Consider the following 22,943-nt stretch of genomic DNA (forward strand, 5'->3'; position numbering starts at 1 on the left):
CACAGACAATTATTGACTGATAAATATTGAGCCAACGGTGTAAAAGCATCCAACCTGGTCTGCAAAGTGCAGGACATTTCCATTCAATACATTCATCAATTTCTTCAGAAATGAGATGCAAAGAGGAGCTGTGTGAAGCTATACAGGCAAAGCTGAAACTGAGCACTGCCTTTGCTTGATAATTACTGCATATGACCATGTTTGTCCAAAGAAAAATCATACAGAACTTTAGAGAAAATGTTGTTTCCAAGTGCCAACAGCAAATGTGTGGAACAACAGTTAATTAATGAGTGAGTGAAATCCATGGTCGACTGGCCACTGAAAAGAAAATTACAATAGAGACAATAATACACAATACAAAAGTATTTCTGAAAAAGACTGGGTGTTATGACCAGACAGAGCTTAAAACATAGTACAGAAATACTTGCTTTGCTTTAAGCCTATAGTGACACTTTAATAATAAACAAGTACAATTAGTTAGTGTAATTGCATACAAGATGTTTATTACTGAAGTAAACACTGTTTCATAGGTTACGGTTCAGTCCAAATAGATGCAGCAACTTCACTGTTCTTAGCAGGACTGAAGAAGTACGATGCCCCACACAGTCTGGCCTTTCTGTCATAAGACTCTGCCATTGTGTCACACTTGTTGTGCCTTTGTTGAGCCAAACAAAAGAGAGGCTTTTGTGCTGCTTGTCTGAGCATGGCAAAGTAGCCCGCTCGCACAATGCCTATGCAGTAGGGAAGCTTGGACTGGCGGCGTCTCCTCGATCACCCTGTTGAGGGGGTCAAGAGAATCCGCTCATCCACTGGAGTGGAAATGTGGAGAAGAGCCTGTAGTGTGCGTGATCATCTCTACACTAGGGCATATGTTAGGACGAGCCATTGTTCTTCTGACTGGATAAAGACTTTAAACAGTCACGAGTCACGGGACACTGGAGTCACAGCAATTGCACATTAACTACACCAAAATATTCACAGTGGTACATAGCTATGCAGACCGACAAGCTCTTTAATAGCACAGTAAAATATAAAAAAAAAAACTTTGGTATTATGTTTGTGTAATTTCTTTAAAGGAAAGGCTTTGTGGATCACCTATAATAGGCATTTTGATCTGAGAACAGTATTTTTGGTAGGAAGAATACAGAACTGAAATAAATATGTACCTCAGACCTTTAAGTACCAGGAAGTCACAGAGTGAGGAATTACCAAGCTTTAAAAGACCCATGTGAATAGGGATTAGCATCGACACCCTTCTGAGAGTCAAGGATGGGTCAAAATAAAGCTTACGGATTAACTTGGCACAGTGCCGCCTTATTCTTGCAGTCATTTCCAAACAAACTTTTCTTGGCAAGTACCACAATCTAGCAATAGTTAAATAATGCCTTTTATTCACAACAAATGACAGAATTGTAAAATCAGCCTCCACACTGAAAGGAAAAATGTGGGATACAACCCCAGCAAGTCAACAAATGTAACCCTTGTCTGTTTAAAAAACAATAACACAAAGAAAATATTAACATAAAAACTGGATAGACCACCATCAGCTCACATTAATATTAATACATTGAAAGCTTTTAACATGTTTCAAAACTGGAGTGCTTACAGGTATATACCAAGCTCTGTTTAAATGCAAGAAAAATCCTTCAAAGAAGAAGATACATTTTCAGGCAATACTAACATTCATATTAGTATTCTTTCCTGTAATCAGGCACAATCCCAAATACATTCTATTTCTAAACAGCAAACTGGTCATGCTCCAACAATTCTGGTCCCTTGGTATGACTTTTGTATAACACACACTAGACTGCATGGAACTAGTCACAAAAAAGCAGCCTAAAGATTGAAGTTATACGTCTGAACATACAATTTCACTAATTTATTGAATAATTATTAATTGCAGATGATGAATTTTTTTTTAAGCCTTATAGCAAGAAGCAATATTCCCCGTGCAGAGCAAAACTAGGTTTACTTTAATTTGCTCTCCCTTTTTAACTTTTCAGTTTAGCCATTGGGTACAAAAACCTGCTCAGAAAGAAGCTTTTCCTTTTTTTTATTTATTTATTTATTTGTGCTGTTAAAGAGCTTTTCCGTCTCAGTATGTCTGGGTATGGATGGGGAAGGTTACTCACAAGCGCCGACCTGGTGATAGGCTCTGAGTTGTCACATGGGGAAGGAAATCCTAAACTCTGTAAAGCTAGGTACACACGTGCAATAATTGTCGTTAGAAAATGAACGACTAACGAATATGGACAATTATTTTTGAATGATCGTATTGTGCACAATTCTGTACATGCTGTAACGATACAATGGTTCAAATATAATCCACCAATAATGTACACACGCTAGATACGATCGTTTGAGAGATGCAGGAAGTGACATGTAAAGGAGAAAGTGTACTGCAGCACCATTCACGATCACTGAACGACCGTACACACAAAAGATTGCGAACAATCGTCACCCAATCAGATCCACTGAGTCAGTCATTCGTTTCCAGCGGCAATCCTCGTTCATTGTTGTCGTCGTTCACTTTTTTTGTTAATGGTTATCGGATGAACAGTCATTAGTCTTTTGCTTCCAACGAGAATTATTGCACGTGTGTACGCAGCTTTAGCTGTGACTCTGCACAGGACTGTCTATCTTTGCTCCTGGCAGCTGCAGGGAGCAAAGGGGAGAAGAAAGATAAACATATGAAAATAGATAAGGGGGGACTAAAGGCAACACATGGCTTTACCTTGCATTCCTGTGTAAAGACACTTATAACACATCCAAGTGGTGAAATTGTTTGCATTGTTTAAATGAATACCACTTATCAGCTCAGAACACAAGAGCTATTTCTTCTACAAACCTTTACTGCTAAGCCATATGTAAATCATGTAGCAAAACAGCCATAATTATGTTAGCATACATTTCAATGATTGGCATGATGCGCACTCCTGCATTACTGACAAAGTTATGGTACTGACAGGACTAAGAGTGCTGAACAAGATGTATCCTTATTCTTGATATGATAACCGGCTTCCAGCGGGCTTCCTATCAAATGCATTGTAACACTCTTGTAGGTAAAACTGCACTTTGCACATTGAATTAAGTCAGATCAGGATAGATCATGCAATTTATGTATGTATATATATATATATATATATATATATATATATATATAGAGAAGTGGTGATCAAACAACAGGTTGCGACTTCTCTGTTAACATTTTTGTTTCGAATTCTCATTTATTATATACCAATTAGAGACTGACAGCAATAACATACCTAACCTAATTTGTGATTATCTTTCAACAGTATAAGTTGCAATCTTGCTAAAAAAAAAAACTGCAATTTTTTCAGCAGATGATCACTTTATAAAAGTGTCAAACTTATTTGTGTATACAGGTAGTCCCTGGGTTAAGAACATTCGACATACAGAAGACTCCTAGATACCAACGGGGCTTTCCTGCTCCCTTGTGTGAAGGATGGAGGCTTTTTTTTTTTTTTTTGCTTTGTTTGTGAGTATCTCACCGTGAGGATTTCATACAGTAACTGACACTACGCTGTCTAATAATATGTTGATACAAACATCCATCCTATATGCATTTATTAAAATAATGTACCTGTTTTGAATTACATACAAATTCAACTTAAGAGCAAACCTACAGTTTCTATCTCGTATGTACCTGTACCAGTGTTCAACACAGAAATGGCTTTTAAGCCGGGTGGCAGCCCCAGTATTGTGACCCAACTCTACAGCAACCACCCAAAACAGCCAGCCAGGTGGTTACTGAAAAGTGCTGGGTGGTGCATCCGGCTAAAAGGGGCTGGGGAGCTCACTGTATAAATAAAGTCTTTTCTAGCAAAACTTTTAATTATTATTAGGGAATTGTTGTAAATTGCCAGGCTGATGAAAACAAACAGAGGAATAAAAATAAAAAAATGTACTCAGTGTTGTCAATGTCCCCCATGACAGTTGCCAGCACAGCTTCAACCAGCTGAATAGGGGAATGTCCCACTGTAATATTAGAATGGAATTTTTTTTCTGTTTCAGACTAAGCTGCAGAAAAATGAAAAGTAGGATAAATTTCAAAGTGAATTCTAATTTTGTATGTGTCAATTTCCCTTAAATGCATACAGAGGACAACATATAAATAATATTTTTTTAGTGAGTATATTCGTTATATATAAAAATATTATAATGATGATGATTTTAGTTGCAAACTGCATACTAGAGGAAGTCAGGAGTAAAATTCCATTCATTCAGTGAATACAGCCAGGAAAATTAGTATGAATAATAAATTATACTGACCTTTTACACAGTATTAGTTATTGCATGATACCTAATATTAGCATCGCTTTAAAGCTTAATTACTGCCTGGTAATGTAAATATTTAAATGTCCATTGCCTGGCCACAGTTATACTTTAGGAAGAGAGGAGATAACCCTTGATCACTTTTTTTTTTACACCAAAGGGCGTGAGAAAGTCACAGAAGAAGACAAAAAAATGCAAGAAATCATCAATGTAACAAAAAGTCTGCACTACTCAACTCCTAAAGAAAAGTATCCCCACATTAAAGAATAATATTAGGAGCATCATGTGCGGACATGACCTTTACTGCAGAGACTGAAGCTGTCCAGGATCATAGGCAAAATGGATGGAATTAAATACCCCAAAACAAGTTCACAGTTTAAAGAAAAATTGGATGAACATACCAGGTGGAGTATCAGCTGCATTAAAATGCCATAAGAAATGGTGATCCCATCTCTTTAAGGCATAAAAAAATATTAATTCTTGGGCTTTTAGAGGCAGGTTTATAGTATTATCTCTGAATCAGACCAAAAGATTTCACAAACTGCTAAACGACTCGGAGGAGAAATGTTTCTCTCCCATTTTACATAACAGAATCTGTACAATCAAATAATAAGCTTGATCAGTTATGCATACACTACCATCAGTATCATGGCAATTCCTTGTGTTAGGGAAATAAACATTTCATAAAACAATAAAGCATCAACTCCTTTTTTTTCTTACAGAACACAAAAGATAACAAACTGTCCTCATGGCACAGCCCAATAACCCCACATAGAAGAAACTCCTCCAAACCTTAGTTGTTTTTATCCCTTTTAAACCAGTTCCATAAAAGTTGCTCCCAGACTTTCATATAATTCCCAGTGGCTTTCTGATTGAAACATTGAATCAAACCCAAGCAGATGGTACACACTGTTCCCATGTGGTCCTACTTGCAAAGGAGCAGCTACTTAATGAAGTCAATCCAAATGTTGCATAATGTTAGCACTGACATCTTAGAATACCTTTTTTGCAAAGCAGATACCCCAAACCTGGCATTAAAGTTCAACTTCATGCATGGATTTATGAGATACTTGATAAAATGGTTCCCTAGATTCAGAACAGAATGGCAAAAAACAACTACAAATACAGTTTACAGACCAACATTGTAAATGATTTGAAGCCTTTCCCATAAATGCTCAGATCAAAAAAACCCAAGAGACTTCCTAGAAATTGCTTATTCCCCAACATAATACAAAAGATAAAAGTTTTCATGATAAAACAGCAATTATATTTCCTGGACTTGGTCAGCAAACCAAATCTTTTTGGGTTAAATTCACCATTTATTCTCCAAAAAACTGAAACTAGTCAGAGGCTCTCCCCAGAAACTCTCTTGTTGTATTTTTCAAAAATATTCTTTAAACAAACTTTGAAAAGTCCCACATTCTAAACTCTGAATAATACCAATACAGCATTCCCACTACGCAGGAAGACATTCCATCAGTTTTTGAGTCGATTAAGAAAACTTTTGTCAAACTACTGGGCTGCGCATGAATGTTAGTTGGCAGGGATACCCCGAAACCTCAGCTTCCCCTGCGGATGCCGGGACTGGATGACCTCCCACACGCCTGCTCATGAGTTATGTCATCCCTGCTGGCCTAATCAAGGAGGCAGAGAATCCAGAAGAATGCAGAAGATGGTGGTGACCGGACTGGGACAGGTGAGTATCCCTAGGGTTTAGTTCTGCTACATGAGTGCAAGGTCTCCAGTTTAATTTGCTTAGAAAATTATTAAGCACCATTTTCATTAAATAATTTATTTTGCACACTGTGATGTCATCAGTAGACATTTGTGCTCATCTATGCATTGCAGGCAGATCATGGCTGGTGGGAGGGACTGGCAAGGTCGGGAAGCTGTGGTAATTCCCCTGCATTATGCAGAGCCTCGATCATTAAAAGCACTATATTCTAATAAAAGAAAGGTGGCAGGCCAAGAACAGTCAAGCTTGAAAAAAAAGAGCTAGAAGATACTGGATGTCCTCCAGCCAGGAAATTCTGACTTGTTGCAGCTTCTAATGCATTCTGTAAGAGGTGTTTAGCAATAGCTTTGCAATAGAAAAGTATATATATAAATAAAATATTAAGATCGAACTTCTTTTAAACAGGCTTTAACACAGAGTCTCATTTTTCTTCAATCACATGACCAGATGGAATGATCTAAACATTTCCACCCATGTCTATTGACTTTTTTCCAGATTTTTTTTTATCGGCTTTGACCAATCACTTTATTAATTGAAAGGTTTGGCTTTTTTACCCATTTAAATCAAAACAGATGAATTTAAAGAGCAAAACTCAAGAACAAAATAGACCTAAGAGGGGTGCCTGAAGTCTTTCTATGCATGTTTTTTTTTCTTTTGCTGTAAAAAAATTCAGTTACTTTCCTTTCCAAAACATAGATTTACTTATCACTTGCAGCTATGGTATGCAACACGTACTAACAATGCGCTCACAAAGGAAGCACTGCAAGGCCTAGAACCCATCTATGCATTCATAAACTAGCATTTCTCGGTATATTAAATGAATACAAGCTAGTTTTTCCATTAGTCAGCGGTGCCGCTCTAGTGTAAAATTTTAAATGGATCCCAACGACTGCCGATGAGTTCCTGTGTTTGTGGTTAAGCTGTGTTTTCTTTTGAAGCCTTGCCAAGTCTCTGGTGTTAATGACACTAGCAGGAAATCATAAGGCAGGGGGCAGTTGTGTATTATTCTGGATTTAGCTGTGAACACATCACACAGAAAACATGCAGATCCACTGGGAGTCTAAGATGTGTTAGTGCTGAGGATCATGCTGATAATGATGGAAGCACTACAACTTTTAATGTATGAATTCAAGAAAAATATATTCAAGAGCAATACATACCAGGACAGAAGGTCATGTTCTTAATGTGGAAGAAAGCTAACAAGTCTATTCAGCTTTGCTTCCAAAGATATTCTCAAATGTAGGCATCAATACATGGGTTCTATTAAAAGTTACATTGGGTAAAGCAAACATGATAAACATTTCAAGTTTAAATCCCTAGCTCTTTCCTCCTTCTGCTAAATTTCTGAGATGCACCAAAATGTTTATTCTTGAGCCATGTACACACACTAGAGGATTGTCACCTGAGACGAACATTGACGAAATGCTTGCATATGTAGAATAGTCCCCTAATGTCATTCATCAATCCTTCCTGGTGGATCAATGAACAACCAAAAGGGGAAGACACTATAGGCTCTATGGAGAAGAGCACAGCAGGATGATACTAGCTCATTGGACAGATTCTGGTCTTCAACACAAGTTTGACAGCCTTGATGTAAGCAGTAATAAACAGCTAAAAGTGCTACACTGCTTAGCTTATATTATTTAGATTGTGAACACCTAACGCAAAACATATAGTTGATGTTAGGAAGCTTAACATGGATTTTTAATATCTGGCAGAAAAATAAACACAGGATTTGCATTGAAGTATGCTATTCTCAATACACCCTCTTAGTATATATTAAGGGGATAACAATTAGGAGGTAGAGAACAAGAAGCAGTACACACAATGACTATTCAGACCATCAGGAGATGGCGGCCACCATTGTTACTCCTGACAGCAATTTGTCAACTAAGCAATGGGCCGGCATGTTAAGCACTGTAATTACAAGATGTGAGTGTGATCTGTAAATCAGGCCACAAGACAGAGGTCATGTGTATAGACAGGAGATTTTAGGAATGTTCTTCATACCAGGCAAAGACTGGATCTATTTCAATATCAAGTAAAAAAGTAATTTTATTTTTTAGACTATTTGTTGAATTTGTTTTTATTTGTCACAAACAGAACTAAACAAAAATATGACAACAAAAGTGAAAAGGAATGTATAAAAATTCAAAGCTAAATCCTGAAATGCATGTTGGGAGACTGATGTAGTTTCATCATACTGCTTAGTTTATCATCCATGTAAGAGGAGTACAGTACTAGGTAATCTGTAAAGTCTATACAAAACCCCACTGTAGGCTGCTTGTGGTCTCTCATACAAAATTGTTGATAATGACCCAAAACATACAGCAAAAGCAACCCAGAAGTTTACTAAAGCAAAGAAGTGGAATATTCTTGAACGGCCAAGTCAGTCACCTGATCTGAACCCAATTGAGCATGCATTCACTTGTTGAAGACTAAACCTCGGACAGAAAGACCCACAAACAAACAGCAACTGAAAGCCGCTGCAGTAAAGGCCTGGCAGAGCATTAAAAAGGAGGAAACCCAGCATCTGGTGATGTCCATGAGTTCACGTCTATAGGCTGTCATTGCCAGCAAAGGGTTTTCAACCAAGTATTAGAAATTAGCATTTTATTTTCAGCTTTTAATTTGTCCAATTACTTTTCAGCCCCTGTACATGACTGTGGAGCCTTCTTATCTGATTCAGGGGCCATATGAAACCAGGACTTCCTTTACCAAAAAACATGAAGCCTAGGCGAACTCAACAGGTTTGTCTCTATACCCAACCACTTCCTCTGGACAGAAAAGAGAGTGGCATCTTTCACAATGGTCTCTGGGGGAAGGCTGAAGCAAATTTTTGTTTAGCAATTTTGAATTGGAAAGCTATGCACAAGTGGAAAGATTACAATATTTTGAGGTATCTGTAAACACTGACAGAAGGAAGGCTTGCTTTAGATTCAAAACTTTTTTTTTTGTTAGTTCCAAACATTATATTTAAGTGGACATTTCACTAAAATTGCAAAAAATTGGAGTTATACTAAGCCTAAATCACTGTCCCCCCAGGAAATATTCCTGTGGATTGAAGAGCAGGGAAAATCTATTTTAAGGGCATCTTCTCACTTTTCTGAAATAAAACATACTTACCTGCCTCTGCACAACCTTCTACCTAAAATACTTTGAACATGCACAAGCTCAGTGTGGGCTGCTGGGATATGCTGGGTAATTAATTAATGTGCGTGAGAGTTTTCATCATTCCAGTCTGGCCAAACAATATGTCTCAATATCCAACAATAGGAAGTTCAGGTAAAGATGGCGCCACCCTGACGCAGCAAAGACAGGTGAGTGCAGTGAAATCAGACAGGTAAGGTTATTTTATTGCAGATGGAACATTTTCTGTCCTTTCTGCAATAATGGCCTACCTGGTCACATTATTTTTTATTTTTAAGGTTTTTCCCCACTTTAAGTAAATGGCATTGAAAAAGCAGTATTTGATCATAAGGCAATGAGAAGTACCTTCATTTTCAGAGGCTGGGCACTCCACTTTCAGCACCAAATCAAAGGTTCTCTCAGGCTTGTCCCTGCAAATGCAAAAAAGAAAAAAGGTTTTAAAAGGCGTTATAGGTGTTAATGTGTATGTTTAGCCAAAGAAAATCTGTCATAGTTTTAAAATCGCGTGAAAGGTAATGAATCACTGTCATGGTTTTATCTTTATATGGGATTCAGTTAAGAGAAAGGTTTACCCTCACTTCCTGTCCTGCAGACAATGTTTTAGCAGACAAAAAGTAAGAGGAACAAACCCAAAGCAACACGTACAGAAATAATAATGCTGTATGTTTTTGGAGTAGGGAAAGGCTACAACTGCAGACAGATTTTAATCTATATCTGTTTATAACCAGGAAGTTTGATGCTAATTGCAACCTAAGTAGCAGTAAACAGCATTTACAACTCCATCAAAAATAAGTAAAAATGGTTTTGGCTTGGTTTATCTTACAGGAACATAAAATGTAGTCAACTTTGAATACAAACCCCTTTTTGTGACATTAAACTTTTAGCCACCAATAACACATATTATTGTTAGGGTAATCCAGGAAAAGCATCTCTTCATTAAAATAAATGCAAACCCTAACAAATAAATTACCAAACAGATGGTAATCTTAGAACGCTCAATTATATTATTCTCAACTCTGACTACAGAAGTATGCCCCTTTATGTTATAGAGAACTAGAGATGAAAGAAGGAACAAACAAACCATTTACTATAAATCATGTGTCCCTGTCTGATTGCTTTTTTACTGTATATTTTTAAAATGAAATGAAATGTCATTTCAGATTTGCAAGCAAAAACTTAGATAAAAGATACCACAAATACATATTTGTTTTACTTGGATGGATGGTGGTATGGTGGGAAAAATGAGCAATTATCTGAAAGGCTATGTACACACGCTCGATAATTGTCGTTGGAAATGATCTTTCATGCTCATTTTCAGCAACAAACAACTGAAAGAATAATGAAATATCGCTGTACATACAGTGCCGTTCTGTGGAGAGGGGAGAACAAGTGAGCAGCACCCCACTGCAGTCTATCCCCTTCACTTCCATTAAGATTGTTCATCCTCTGTCATTAATGGATCCGCCAGGAAGGATTCATGAACAGTGTCAGACGACCCAGCTATACATGTCAGATTCTCACATGAGACCAGCCCAGCAGCTGTTATCGTCTTAGAATCATCAGGTGTGTGTACATGACCTGTGCCAAAGTAGAAATCCCCTCATTACTTGTGCTACTTTCCGCTGAAATTACTACAGCCCATTATAAGCCCCAACCCAGAAGGCTGTAATTTATTATTAGATTTGATTATGGACATTTCATGGACACTTCAACCTGTTAAACTTCATGTTAATTCTCTATTCAATAAAAATAAAAATATAGTTCACCAATTCATTGTTTCTCTCCTTGGCAGAGCTGTCACTACTACCCCCTTCTCTGCCCATATGTAAGCTCACATACTTCCTCACATACTGAACATACTCTGCCCTTTGCCATCATTAGATTTCATTTCAACTGGATGCCTCAATCAGCAATTCTATTTCTAGCACACATTACTTTTTTGGCTTTGTTTACTTTTAGAAAATCATAGTTCAGCTGCAAAACCAGCAACATTTACAGATTCCCTGATGATCATATATTCAATCTTGAATTCATATATCATATATTCAATCAAAGTCTGGCTGTGATTTTGGCAGTCATAGGTCTAATGGACAATGTGGTACTCCGATATGGTCCCCGGGGACCAAGTTGCCATGGTGACCTGGTTTTATGTAGCCTTACCCTATAGCCTTTAGCGTTATTTATAGACGTATTCTGTTCATTAGCACATATATTTATTTTATTGTATATGTCACATGCCATACAGCTTGTGTAATATTAGAATATTGAAATCTAATTGTACCCCAATTAGTTCTGGAATGTGTAACCATACCGACTGATAGATATGAAATAGGTAGTACGATGCCACCACAGTGGTACAACATATATCCGTACTCAGAATACAAGTTTCTTGGCTGGCTAAACCTAAAGGTGAAAAAAATGAGTAAATTATTTGGCACATTAACTGTAAAAGATCACTAAAAAGAAGCAGACCATGCCTATCGAAATTGCAAACTCAACCACAATGCACAAAAACACACATATTTATCCTACTGAATGCACAAAGACAACTAGCATCCCCCTCCAACATGTGGAAACCAAAATCTATATAGTAGTATCTGTAATTTACACGTGACTTGGTGGAGACTACACATATTAGTCATCTGCACACTCAGATCTAGACAGCTTCCTTTTTATTATTTAGAAGAAGAATCAGATCTTTTATTTACAAGTATATACTTATACAGTTTGTACACAGTTATATATTTGGACAGGTTCAGTTTGTATACATAAATATTTGGATAGGTTCTGTATTTTACCAAGCAAGAGTTTTAATGCAACAGAGGCAGTGTTGTCAGCTCACTACAGGAGCTCACTAGATTTCTGGCAGGATTAACAAGTATTCTTCTATACTTGTTGCAAAAAAAAAAAAAAAACAAGCAAAGGTAATATATTTTTTAATCATATGGTCAATTTGAACTTCACAGGATTGTTAGGAGTTTGAAGGGTAAAGAAACATCTGACTTTCCAAATACACACACCTAAGCAAATACATTTATTTACCATCTCTGGGAATAATATTTCTATTACAGCACAGGAAATATTTGAGACATACATAGCTCCCAGTGCAGTGAGGAGAACAACTGTGCCAGGGCATGCTCCAACCCAAGAATGGTTTTGGTATTGTTCTAAAAGCCTTTTCCCTGTCATTTGCACGATTTACAAGAAACTGTGAAGCCAGCAATATAAACTACAGGTCATTGTCAGGGGAAGTAGATAACTATGGTTGCATAAATGCCACGAGGAAGTGAGTGGGCAGAGACCAAAAATCTTAGGTACAGGTGAAGTTATGTTGGACAAACTGAAGTTATTCTGCCCCTCATCCCAACCTAAATTACTCACACTACCACCCCACAGATGTCTAGAAAGTCTTTCATTTCCTTGTCACACCTCCATAACACCCTTATAGCAAACAGGCTAAGTGCATTTTGTCTTAGCCTTGTAACTTTATCTTCTGTTGTGAGATTTCCCTCAACTTTCTTTCCAGTAGACACAGAAGAGTTAAGCTGCGTACACACTTCCAATTTTTATCGTTGGAAATGAACGACGAACGAACGACGAACGATCGATTGGGCAAAAATCATTCGTAAAAAAAGTAACCAACGACGCCGACGAACGAGGATAGTCGTTGGAAATGAACGACCGGACCGGAGGATCGGATTGGACGACGATCGTTGACCATCTATCGTGTGTATGGTCGTTCATTGATTGTCCATGGTCTGAGCATGCGCGGTGAACGAACGTTCGCTCACTTCCTGTGGTGCACGTCACTTCCTGTATCGTTCAAACGATCGCATCTATCGTGTGTACAATATCTGCGAACGATCGTGTCGTTATCTGTATGTCCAGGATCGGTGCTATACGATCGTTCGCAGATATCGTGCAGGATCGTTCGTCGTTCGTTTACCAACGATAATAATTGGAAGTGTGTACGTAGCTTTAGTGAGAAGACAAATTCCTACAAATAGTAATATCCTTGAAAGATTTTTTTTTTTTGGATTCCTGCTAAAAAGACAATTTAAAAGTATACATTTCCAGTCTTGGTGACGAGAGAATAAATCCGTCCAGACAATAAAATCTAACCATTCCCCACCTCTATCCAAAATTAAAAAAGGAAATAGTCATTTATTACCCCATTTAGAGGGAGAGATGAACTCTGCTTAAACTGACCTCCCTTCTGAGTATGCCATTCACTTGTCATGTTTCTCTAAACGTAATCTTTACTACTTTGAGAATATACACAGAATATTCAACAGCCTCTGTAATTTGCTCAGTATAGTACATTATTTATTTATGATACACAGTAAAGAAAGATTTTTAGGAATTGTTTAATTTAATTTTTATTTTTTGTTTTCTGTCTGCTGGGCCAGACATAGCCAGGTGCATGAACTAGTCACAAAGTAGCAGGGAGCAGTGTGAAATGTGGCACCTGTCTTGTCAGCTGCCTAAATATTACTCACTCACATAGCCGAGAAAACAAGATACCTGCTCAGCTGTGCTCACAGTTATAAGCTGCTTCACTGCTTCATCATGCAAGGTTTACCAAATAGATCCGGATGCCTATGTTATTTGTCATGCCCGAAATGCCAAAGTGAAAAGCTGCTCTGAAATCTGGCAATGTACTACTGAGGGGGAGGGTTTGGGGGGGGGGGGCACAAACACACTTATCTCTCAAACGAAACCTGTCATAAAAGTAATAGAGTAACTGACAGGTCAATGACTTAGAATCAAAAGGCACTGATTCTTGTGATGGTCACCTAACTGGCACTCTCAGAAAAATTGTAATGGCATTTACCTTAATTGTCTCATGAAAAGTTTAGTCTTGAAGTACATGCAAGTCATATACAGTATTCATTTTTAAAATATTTCTACAAATATTTATTAGTTCTGTTGAAAGAACCAATTTAGTGCATGTGTCTAAAAGTGAACAACCACCACAAACAGGGGACTCCAATCATGTCCTCCCCCAAGGTATTCTAATCCCATAATCCTTAAAACTCTGTAATCACAGTGGGGTTATTGTGCTGCTAAAAAGCATCTGGAAATAAAAAGATAGATCACGCATTAACCTAAAGCTTCCTTTTTTTACCCATTGTTTAATGAGGTCTAAAATTAATAGTCTTGTGAAATCTTGTGTATTGCCTTGTACAATCAGTGTATACTTCTATTTTCTAACCCAGCGGTCGCCACTTGGTAATCCAGTGCTCAACCCAGAAATGTTTTTAACATGGGTGGGAAGAAATTAGAGGCGGGCGTCAGCCCTTGTATTGTGATCCAACTCTTCAGTAACCATCCAAAAACAGCCTGGTGATTGCTGAAAAGTGCCAAGTGGTGCGCCCAGCTAAAAGCGGCTGAGGAGAACGCTGTAGTCCATGAGAAAATTTTGTTGGTCCATGGCTCCATGTCCCCGGTACGGATCGCAGGCTTAGGAAAATGGGCAGTATGTGTCTCTGGACACAACCCACCCACTTTACCATCGCAGGCCCAAACCTGCGATGGGAGAGTGGTCGGGTTCTGGCATAATGACATCATTATGGGGGAAGTTTCTTCCCCTTTGAATGACACCTGGCTCCCCATGCATGCATGGTCCAGAGCCATACATTCAGTAGTCCATGGGTCCGAAAAGGTTGGCAATCACTGTTCTAACTTATGGTGTCAAATAAAAGTCTGACTCTGAAATATCATACACTCCATTTTCATTAATGAGAAGTTGAATTTTGGCTGCCAATTGCCGTTATATCCTGTAGGATCCCCATGACACCACTTGAGTATAACAAAGAACACCACACAGACTTATGTGGGGCTGAAAGAAATCTTTATAGAATTCTATAGTGTGAACAGTTGGGCAGCACAAGAAGCAGACAGTCACTGGTAAACCCCAGGACCCCAGACTCAGTATATATTTAGCTAAGGTAGAGGAGGGTGGATAATACCAGTATAATGGAAGAATGAAAATGGTAAGGAATCTTTCTAAAAAGAGTGTTTAAAAAAGTTTTCTTATCTTTTAAAAACAAAAGCCACTATGGTGGCTGTATACATTTCTGTATACTGTTCCTATTACAGTTGCACGCATTATTGGGCAGATCTGACTGTGTGGCCTGCATTGAGGAAGAACATGAGCAGACACACAAATAAGAATTTACTAAGCAAGCAATTTGACAAACACGTACACATGACACATTCTAAAGATGAGGATTTATCTTATACTACTGTACTGCTAAACTTGTATGAAATATTACTTACTGCAATTTAGCATTAATAAATAAAATATAATGTAGCAGTGTCTATGTGAAATCTATTTAGTGGTCCTGCTGACTCAACAGTCTATTTATATCGCCCCACTTCATGCTGTGGGTATAATTAGATAGGGCTAAAGCACATTTTTACAACCTGAAGACTAATAGACCCCTCTGTAATTTCACCATAATGAACAAGCTCCACAGGCACAAAGATAAACTTTGGAGAAATATAATGCTGAAATGTTGATAATCGACGTACAACAAAGGTATAGGCTTGAAGGCATGCTATAGAAACATACTAGCCATTCCCTACAGCTGGAGGAGTCCAGAATGGTGACTACAGAGATGTCCGTCTGTCCTCACACACTTCTGACAGTGATACGTGGGCCATGTGGTCTTTCCTCTCCTCCACATCAGGGGTCAAGGATCAGATCCACTTGTGGGAGACTTCAAAAGACTGGAAAATCTCCTGTATACCACAACATATTCCTGTGACATTTTTGTTCTTGGCCTGTTGTGTTCCCGTTTTTTCCCCCTGTCTTTTAGGACAGGGAGTCATGGGGTATCACTTCAACAAAGACAAAAACACAAAAATGGGTCAATGTTTCTATTGCAGTTTTAATCCTTCTGTGTCATATTTCTTGCTTGTGAGAGCTTCTGTTTAATTACTACAGAAACACAATTTTATAAATCTTTTGATTTTTTTTTTTAAGTGAAAACATTTAAACTGCTAATATTTTACCATTTATGGCCACCCAACATGCCAGTTATATTGTTAAATAAAACCTATTATTTTTACATATCATTAATAGGTAAAATCATCACTGTTCCTCTTTGCCGTTTTATGTACTATACGCTCGTCATGGTCAGAGGGAGGGACCAGCAGAGTGCTGTACATAACTTCCTGGGCATCCCACCTCAAAGCTACTCCCAAGAGCCCTGGGATTAGTTATGCAAATACCAAATGCCTTGATGGGAAGACAGCACTGGAATCCAAGCCATTCTCATCACTTGCAGAAGTTTACATGTTACTGCCCCATGGCATGCATATCTTATTGACATCATGAAACAAAGCCACAGGACAGGCAGGATGAGGATAGATAAAGAGATATCTAATGAGCAGATATACAAATAGGACCTGCCAGGCTAGAAATACAGGAGCTACCACTGCATACATATTATGCTGCACAACTATTGTTCTAATACGCATTATTTTTCATTAAGGTACAAGACCTCTTTTTTATTAAGTGCCCAGCTAATAAACAAATGTTAACATTGCTTGGTGACCCACTGGAAATCTGGGATCTAATGCTCCCACCTAACAATACACTGCAAAACCTCATAACAAGGGAGAACATTCACACTATAAAATGACCTAAAACCAAATAATCCAAAATTCATAAATATGAAATAAAATCTATAAACCTAAATATATATGTAAAAGGTGATGTGTAGGTCCCCGATCCTTGTATCTAAATGTGGCTTTGGAATCATGAAATATACATGAGGTAATCAATACGGAGGCATAGCGCTGAAATGACTGAGTTCTGACTTAGACAATTATTACACTGAATTAAGATATTAATGCTATGATGCATCATACTGCAATAAATTATTCAGGAAAACATTTAGACCATTCTGACTACATCTAACAGGTCACTTACATCATGATTATTGCAAAAGGAAATAAATAAGAATTTGTAGTATTTGAAAGACCACCTTATCTTATAATTATATCAAAAAGTGACAAGAAAGTACCTGAGCAAGGTAAGTTTATGATGGGCACTACATTTAGGAGTACAGAAATGTTCTCATCACACAGACTCCCAAGGAGAAGCAATCCAAGTCTCCTAACTGGATGAGTATTAATGGATTTATAATAAAAAACAAATAAGAAAATAATTATCACACATTTTAGGGGGATGAAGAGACAGTTCTACTATGTATTACATCTATCTTAAAGAGGAACTCCAGGCCAAATGGGTTTTTGAACCTCTCACAGGTTTTTGTGACAGTCTGTGCGATGAGGACACTTCCCTTGTGGCATGGCAGAAATTGAAGCAAATCCTCCCTTTTGGTACAAAAAGGACAATGAAAACAGCACTTTACCTTTCCATAAAGCAAGGAATGGTTAAAGCCTGGGGGCTGTTAGGGAGAATCTCCACTCTTCCTGTTTCAAACCATTCCCACCTTACTCAATTACTGCACAGAACTGATCACAACTTGGTCCATAGGACTTTTTCAGATACACCAATCTGCTGGGAATACTTTTTATTTGAACATGTTAACATTATTTATCCAACCCTTTTACCCACAAACTATGTCTGATCATTATTACCAGCAACATCAATTTGTTGTCATATTGTAAATATTGTGTAATATTAACAATATCAATTGTACTTTGCAGCATCCTGGAGGAACACTAGAATGTGTTCTGATTTTAACCCAAGAAGAATATTGTATCCTTCTATCAACTGTGACACAAGCAAGATATGACCGGCCTCCAACCAGAACATCACCAGGCTATGTCCTCTCATAGCACTAAAACACCAACTGTCCATGCAAGGACCAAGTTCCACAGCTTGTTGTGCCATTTCTCACCAGGAAAGTTCTAAACTTCCCAAACTTGCCCTATACAGAGACTTTCCACCACCAAAAGTCCCTTCCAGGTTCTTAGACACGTGCATTGATACAAAGTACATTCACCATTTTAGATTCACCAAGTAACCAATATAAGGATTAACAAAAATAAACAAAGTTGATCACATGAAAACAAAAAGCCTAAGAGGTTCATAACTTCAAACAGGAAGGGCCCACAGGAGATGTGATGGTTAGGTGATGAGGAATTATTCTGTTGTAGTCAGTTTTTCTTCCTGTTGAAGTTTCTGCTGTCATAGAGGAGCTCAGAGGGACGACAACTCATTTCTTATCATTAACACATTTCAGGTAATACCAAAACTGCCACAATTTCTCTGCCACAACTGCCACAAGAATCTCTGATTATTCAGACAAGACATTGTTACTGAAAGCCATTTTTATTGTTGTCTGGGTCCCTGATGGGGAGATTTATCTAATTGGTGGGTACACATAAAGAAAAAAAATGGTGGTTAGTGGGCTTGGATGGCCTATAAAAGAAAACAATATCAAAGCAAAATAAAGGTGCAGATAAGGTTGTGTTACACCAATGTCACATTTTATAGACACCAACAGTGGTTTGATTTGTGGAGTTTCTATTTCCCCAGCATGTACAGTTAGGTCCATAAATAATTGGACAGAGACATTTTTTTTCTAATTTTGGTTCCGAACATTACCATAATCAATTTTAAATGAAACAACTCAGATGCAGTTGACCTGCAGACGTTCAGCTTTAAGTCAGTGGGTTGAACAAAAAGGTTACATAAAAATTTGAGGAACTAAAGACTTTTTATTACACAATCACTTCATTTCAGGGGCTCAAAAGTAATTAGACAATTTACTCAAAGGCTATTTTATGGGCTGGTGTGGGCAATTCCTTTGTTATGTCATTATTAATAAAGCAGATAAAAGGCCTGGATTTGGTTTGAGGGGAAGGTGGGTGCTTGTATGTGGAAGATTTTGCTGTGAACAGACAACATGCGGTCAAAGGAGCTCTGCATGCAGGTGAAACAAGCCATCCTTAAGCTGCAAAAACAGAAAAAACTCATCCGAGAAATTGCTACAATATTAAGAGTGGCAAAATCTACAGTTTGGTACATCATGAGAAAATAACAAAGCACCGGTTATCTCAGCAATGCCAAAAGACCGGGACATCCACGGAAGACAACAGTGGTGTGATCCATGATGAAGATAAACCCCTTCACAACAGCCAACCAAGTGTTAAAATACAGCTTCTCTCCCAAGAAAAAATTGGAGCCTCTTTCACTGAAAAAAAAACATGGATGAACCATATGGGTCTTGATAGTAACAGCCTGTCTCTTCTGCAACAAATAACCTGACTGCTTGCAGTTTTTTTCCTAAAAGTTTAGTTCCACTTTGGGCCTAGTCTACAGGGACTGTTTCCCCAACGTTTAACCTTAGGCTTTTAAAGCCCATGTTTGAATTCCCCATGTATTTCAACGGGCTAATCTACACCAGGACGTTTCCTTCAGGCACGTTTTTGAGCTTTATCTTAAACGTTGCTTACAACGTTTAAAAAATTAAAACACAGGATAAACGCGGGAAAACGCATGAAAACACTCCCATTGAATTTCAATGGAGGCTTTTTCAAGCGTTTTTAAGCTTTTTATGAAAGCTTCCGTTGAAAACATGGGGGTTTTTAAAAACGTTTTTAGCAGGTCTTTGGAATCTGGAAGCCCCCTTTAATAAGGAGACTCCCAGATCTCCACCACCCCACCCTGGGAAATGAGTACAGGGGTACATAAAACCCCCGTTAAATATGTGTAGAAAACTGGACGAGTTTTCTACACATATTTAACACGGCTTTAATGTTAAATTATATTATTAAATGTGTGTGTGTTTGTGTAACTAAACTTTTTTTTTAGGTTATCCCAATGGCAGGATGATTACCAGGGCTGCAATCATAACATGGGCACAGCCATGGGACTCTTCCTGACAGTGAGGGATCGCAGGGCACTAGGGGTTAAATGAGGACAAGGCTGTCTATTCACCTTCAGTGCTCTGTGATTGGCTGAGGTTTTACATTTCTCAGCGATTCAGCACTAGACTTGAATGGGGAGCCTTGTGCCCATTCATCTCTAGTGCTCTGTGATTGGCTGAGAAATAGGAAACCCTGATGACAGCTCAAGCATCATAAGGATTTCCCTTTCCTCTGCTTATCAGGGAGCAGATCAATCAGAGGAGCCATTCTATCCTGACAGCTCCACTCCCCTGATCACTCCCGCAGCCCTAGAGGAGCTGTTATGTATCTGTAACACATACTACAGCAACTATAGGGCTGCGGGAGCAATCAGGGGAGCAGAGCTGTCAGCATAGCAGAGCTCCGCTGAACCTAAAAGGATATTTTGTGCACCTTTACCCTGTGTGCTCCATTATCTTTCTATTAAAGATTCCATTAAGATGTCTCCACACATTATCTAATATTGTCAAACAATTTGAAGTCATTTTGGGCCTTAAGGTCAATCATTCCAAATCAATGGCTACTAACATAAATTTGGATCATGGTACCATGACTTCTCTAAAACAGTCTTTCGAGGAGTGGCAGAAAGCGACATTGACATAATTGGGCATTAAACTTACCTCTGATCCCCAGCAATTATATAAACTCAGTTATGGTCCTCTATTTAAACAGATTTACTCTGACCTTACTAGATGGCCTGCCTCCACCCATCTTGGCTAGGCAGGGTGGCAACAGTAAAAATGAGGGTTTCATACCTATTTAAAACATTTCCCGTACCAATCCCACGTAGGTCTCTTGAGATCCTCCAATCTAAAATTATGGCGCTCATTTAGGGTCACAAAAGTAGTCGTATCAATAACGTAACCATGCTCTCCCCTAACTTGCAAGGAGGTCTGGGAGTACCTAACTTCAAACTCAATCATAGGGCGGCACAGATTGCTCAACTGTCCTGTGCTACCCTATTATCTCAGAGGCCTCGCTGGGTAGATCTCAAAGCCTTACTACTTGCAAAAATAGATATCTCTTCCCTCATGTGGATATCTACTCTCCTCTGGCCCAATATATCTTGCCCCTCTTTTCAATATTCTTTGTCAGTCTGGGACAGAGTGAAACACCACCTGAACATCCTATGCTCATCCTATGCTCCTCTTGCTCCGCTTTGGGGGAACCTGGAATTCCCTCCAGGTCTTCTATCTTTCAGTCATCTTTCTATGATTTTACCTGGTGGATTAGCCAGATTTTTTAGAGTAGGTGATCTTTTTTCAGGAAGAAGCATTTAAGTCTCAAACCTGGTTCAAAATAAAGAACTACCCAGCTCAGGAGCTTTCCATTACTCACAACTTAGCTCCTTTGTAAGATCTAAAATGTCTCAGACACAACCCCCCCCCACCACCACCACCACCCCCACCCAATATTGCAAAATGGATTTTGAGAGTACTTGTAAATCTTTAACTGACTCTGCTGGCCAGATCTCCAACCTCCATTCAGCACTGTCAGCCCCCTCCTCTAAACTTCTTTATATGATAGCCTGGTAAAAGGACTTAAATCCTGGGATTTGGAGGAGTGGGCCGAGATTGCTCGTAGTATTTCCAAGGTTTCCATAAATGCAAACCTGATCAAAATGAATTATAAGGTTATGTTACGTTGGTACCCAGCAAGGTGACCAAGTGTTTTCCTGGTTCTTCTCCCCTTTGTTTCACGGGCTGTGGTGGGATAGGTGACATAGAGCATACTTGGTGGTCCTGTTCGGTGGCACAACAATTCTGGAGAAAGGTATTCAATCTCCTCTATCTCCTAAACTTAGCTGGATAATGGTAAATGACAGGCTCACATGTATGGTCAAAATCACCCCACACACCTTTGAGCCTACTTAGGATTCATGGATTGCTTGTTGCTCCTTGGCTACTGCTCCCAGTGTAGGGTGGAGACATGGTTAATGACCCCAAGCCCAATTTAATGAAAGAAATAGGTATATTCTATTATTGCAATGCACCATTTTTTCATGTACTTATTTTATGTATTGAAGAAGTGGTGCTAATGGGTTTACATGAATTTAAGTACAATGCTGAATAATTGTGCTAAATTATAATCCTAAATGGAGTTTTGAAATTGGGGTAGAAGAATGTATGACCCCCCCAAACACAAAGAGATGATCATACATTACAGTTTTACTATACAGTTTCTGTACAATCTCCTCCAGATTTAAAAGAAACATAAGAGGGCATAAACAATCCAATTAATTGGAATCCTGTTACAGAGATCCTACATATTATTGTTAGGGTAATCCAGGAAAAGCATCTCTTCATTAAAATAAATGCAAACCCTAACAAATAAATTACCAAACAGATGGTAATCTTAGATACATAGGTGTGTATGGCGGTGTTATATACATAGGTGTCTATGGCAGTGCTGCTCACATAGGTGTAGCGTTGTTCTCACCTGGTCCTGGTGTCCATACTCAGCTCATTTCAGTGCCAGGAACAGCTGGGTGGAAGTCTCACATGTCTATCAGAATTTGGGGACACCGTGTCACAGCTCAGTACATGTTCCGGTGTCACTTCCAGTGTAATGACCATCCTGCCACAACCCCCGAGCATTACAAAGTCTGCCCCTCACCTATGTGTCCCATTCCACTCATCTCTACACACTGCAAACCACTGTGTGACACTTCCTCGGGTGTCCCCCGTGTCCCCGGTTATGTCTGCATGTCAGCGCTGCCCTCAGTCTCACATTCCTCCTGTCTCCGCACAGCTGTCCCCACTCAGTACCGGAGAGGATTCGGGGACGGAAGTGACGTCACTGAGAGGTGGAGGGGGCGGGGTCCGCACTAGTGCTCTGCAACGGCGGCTGCTTGAGAAGAGACCGGAGA

The 22,943-nt window shown here is 38.8% G+C and overlaps 1 protein-coding gene across 4 annotated transcripts in view; it reads right to left on the reverse strand.

Moving 5' to 3' along the window:
* DENND1B (DENN domain containing 1B) overlaps nt 1-22,860 on the reverse strand; it is a 121,274-nt gene extending 98,414 nt beyond the window's left edge. For all 4 annotated transcript variants that reach the window (XM_072420046.1, XM_072420047.1, XM_072420045.1 and 1 more), the window contains exons 1-2: nt 22,514-22,860; nt 9,527-9,591 (exon numbers count right to left, since the gene is read on the reverse strand). In XM_072420046.1, the coding sequence (XP_072276147.1) occupies nt 9,527-9,591; nt 22,514-22,530 (82 nt within the window). In that variant the 5' untranslated portion in view covers nt 22,531-22,860. The remainder of the gene's footprint in view (nt 1-9,526; nt 9,592-22,513) is intronic.
* Nucleotides 22,861-22,943: the final 83 nt, after the last annotated feature.

This window comes from Pyxicephalus adspersus, chromosome 8 (genome assembly GCF_032062135.1).
Source record: "Pyxicephalus adspersus chromosome 8, UCB_Pads_2.0, whole genome shotgun sequence".
Lineage (NCBI taxonomy): Eukaryota > Metazoa > Chordata > Amphibia > Anura > Pyxicephalidae > Pyxicephalus > Pyxicephalus adspersus.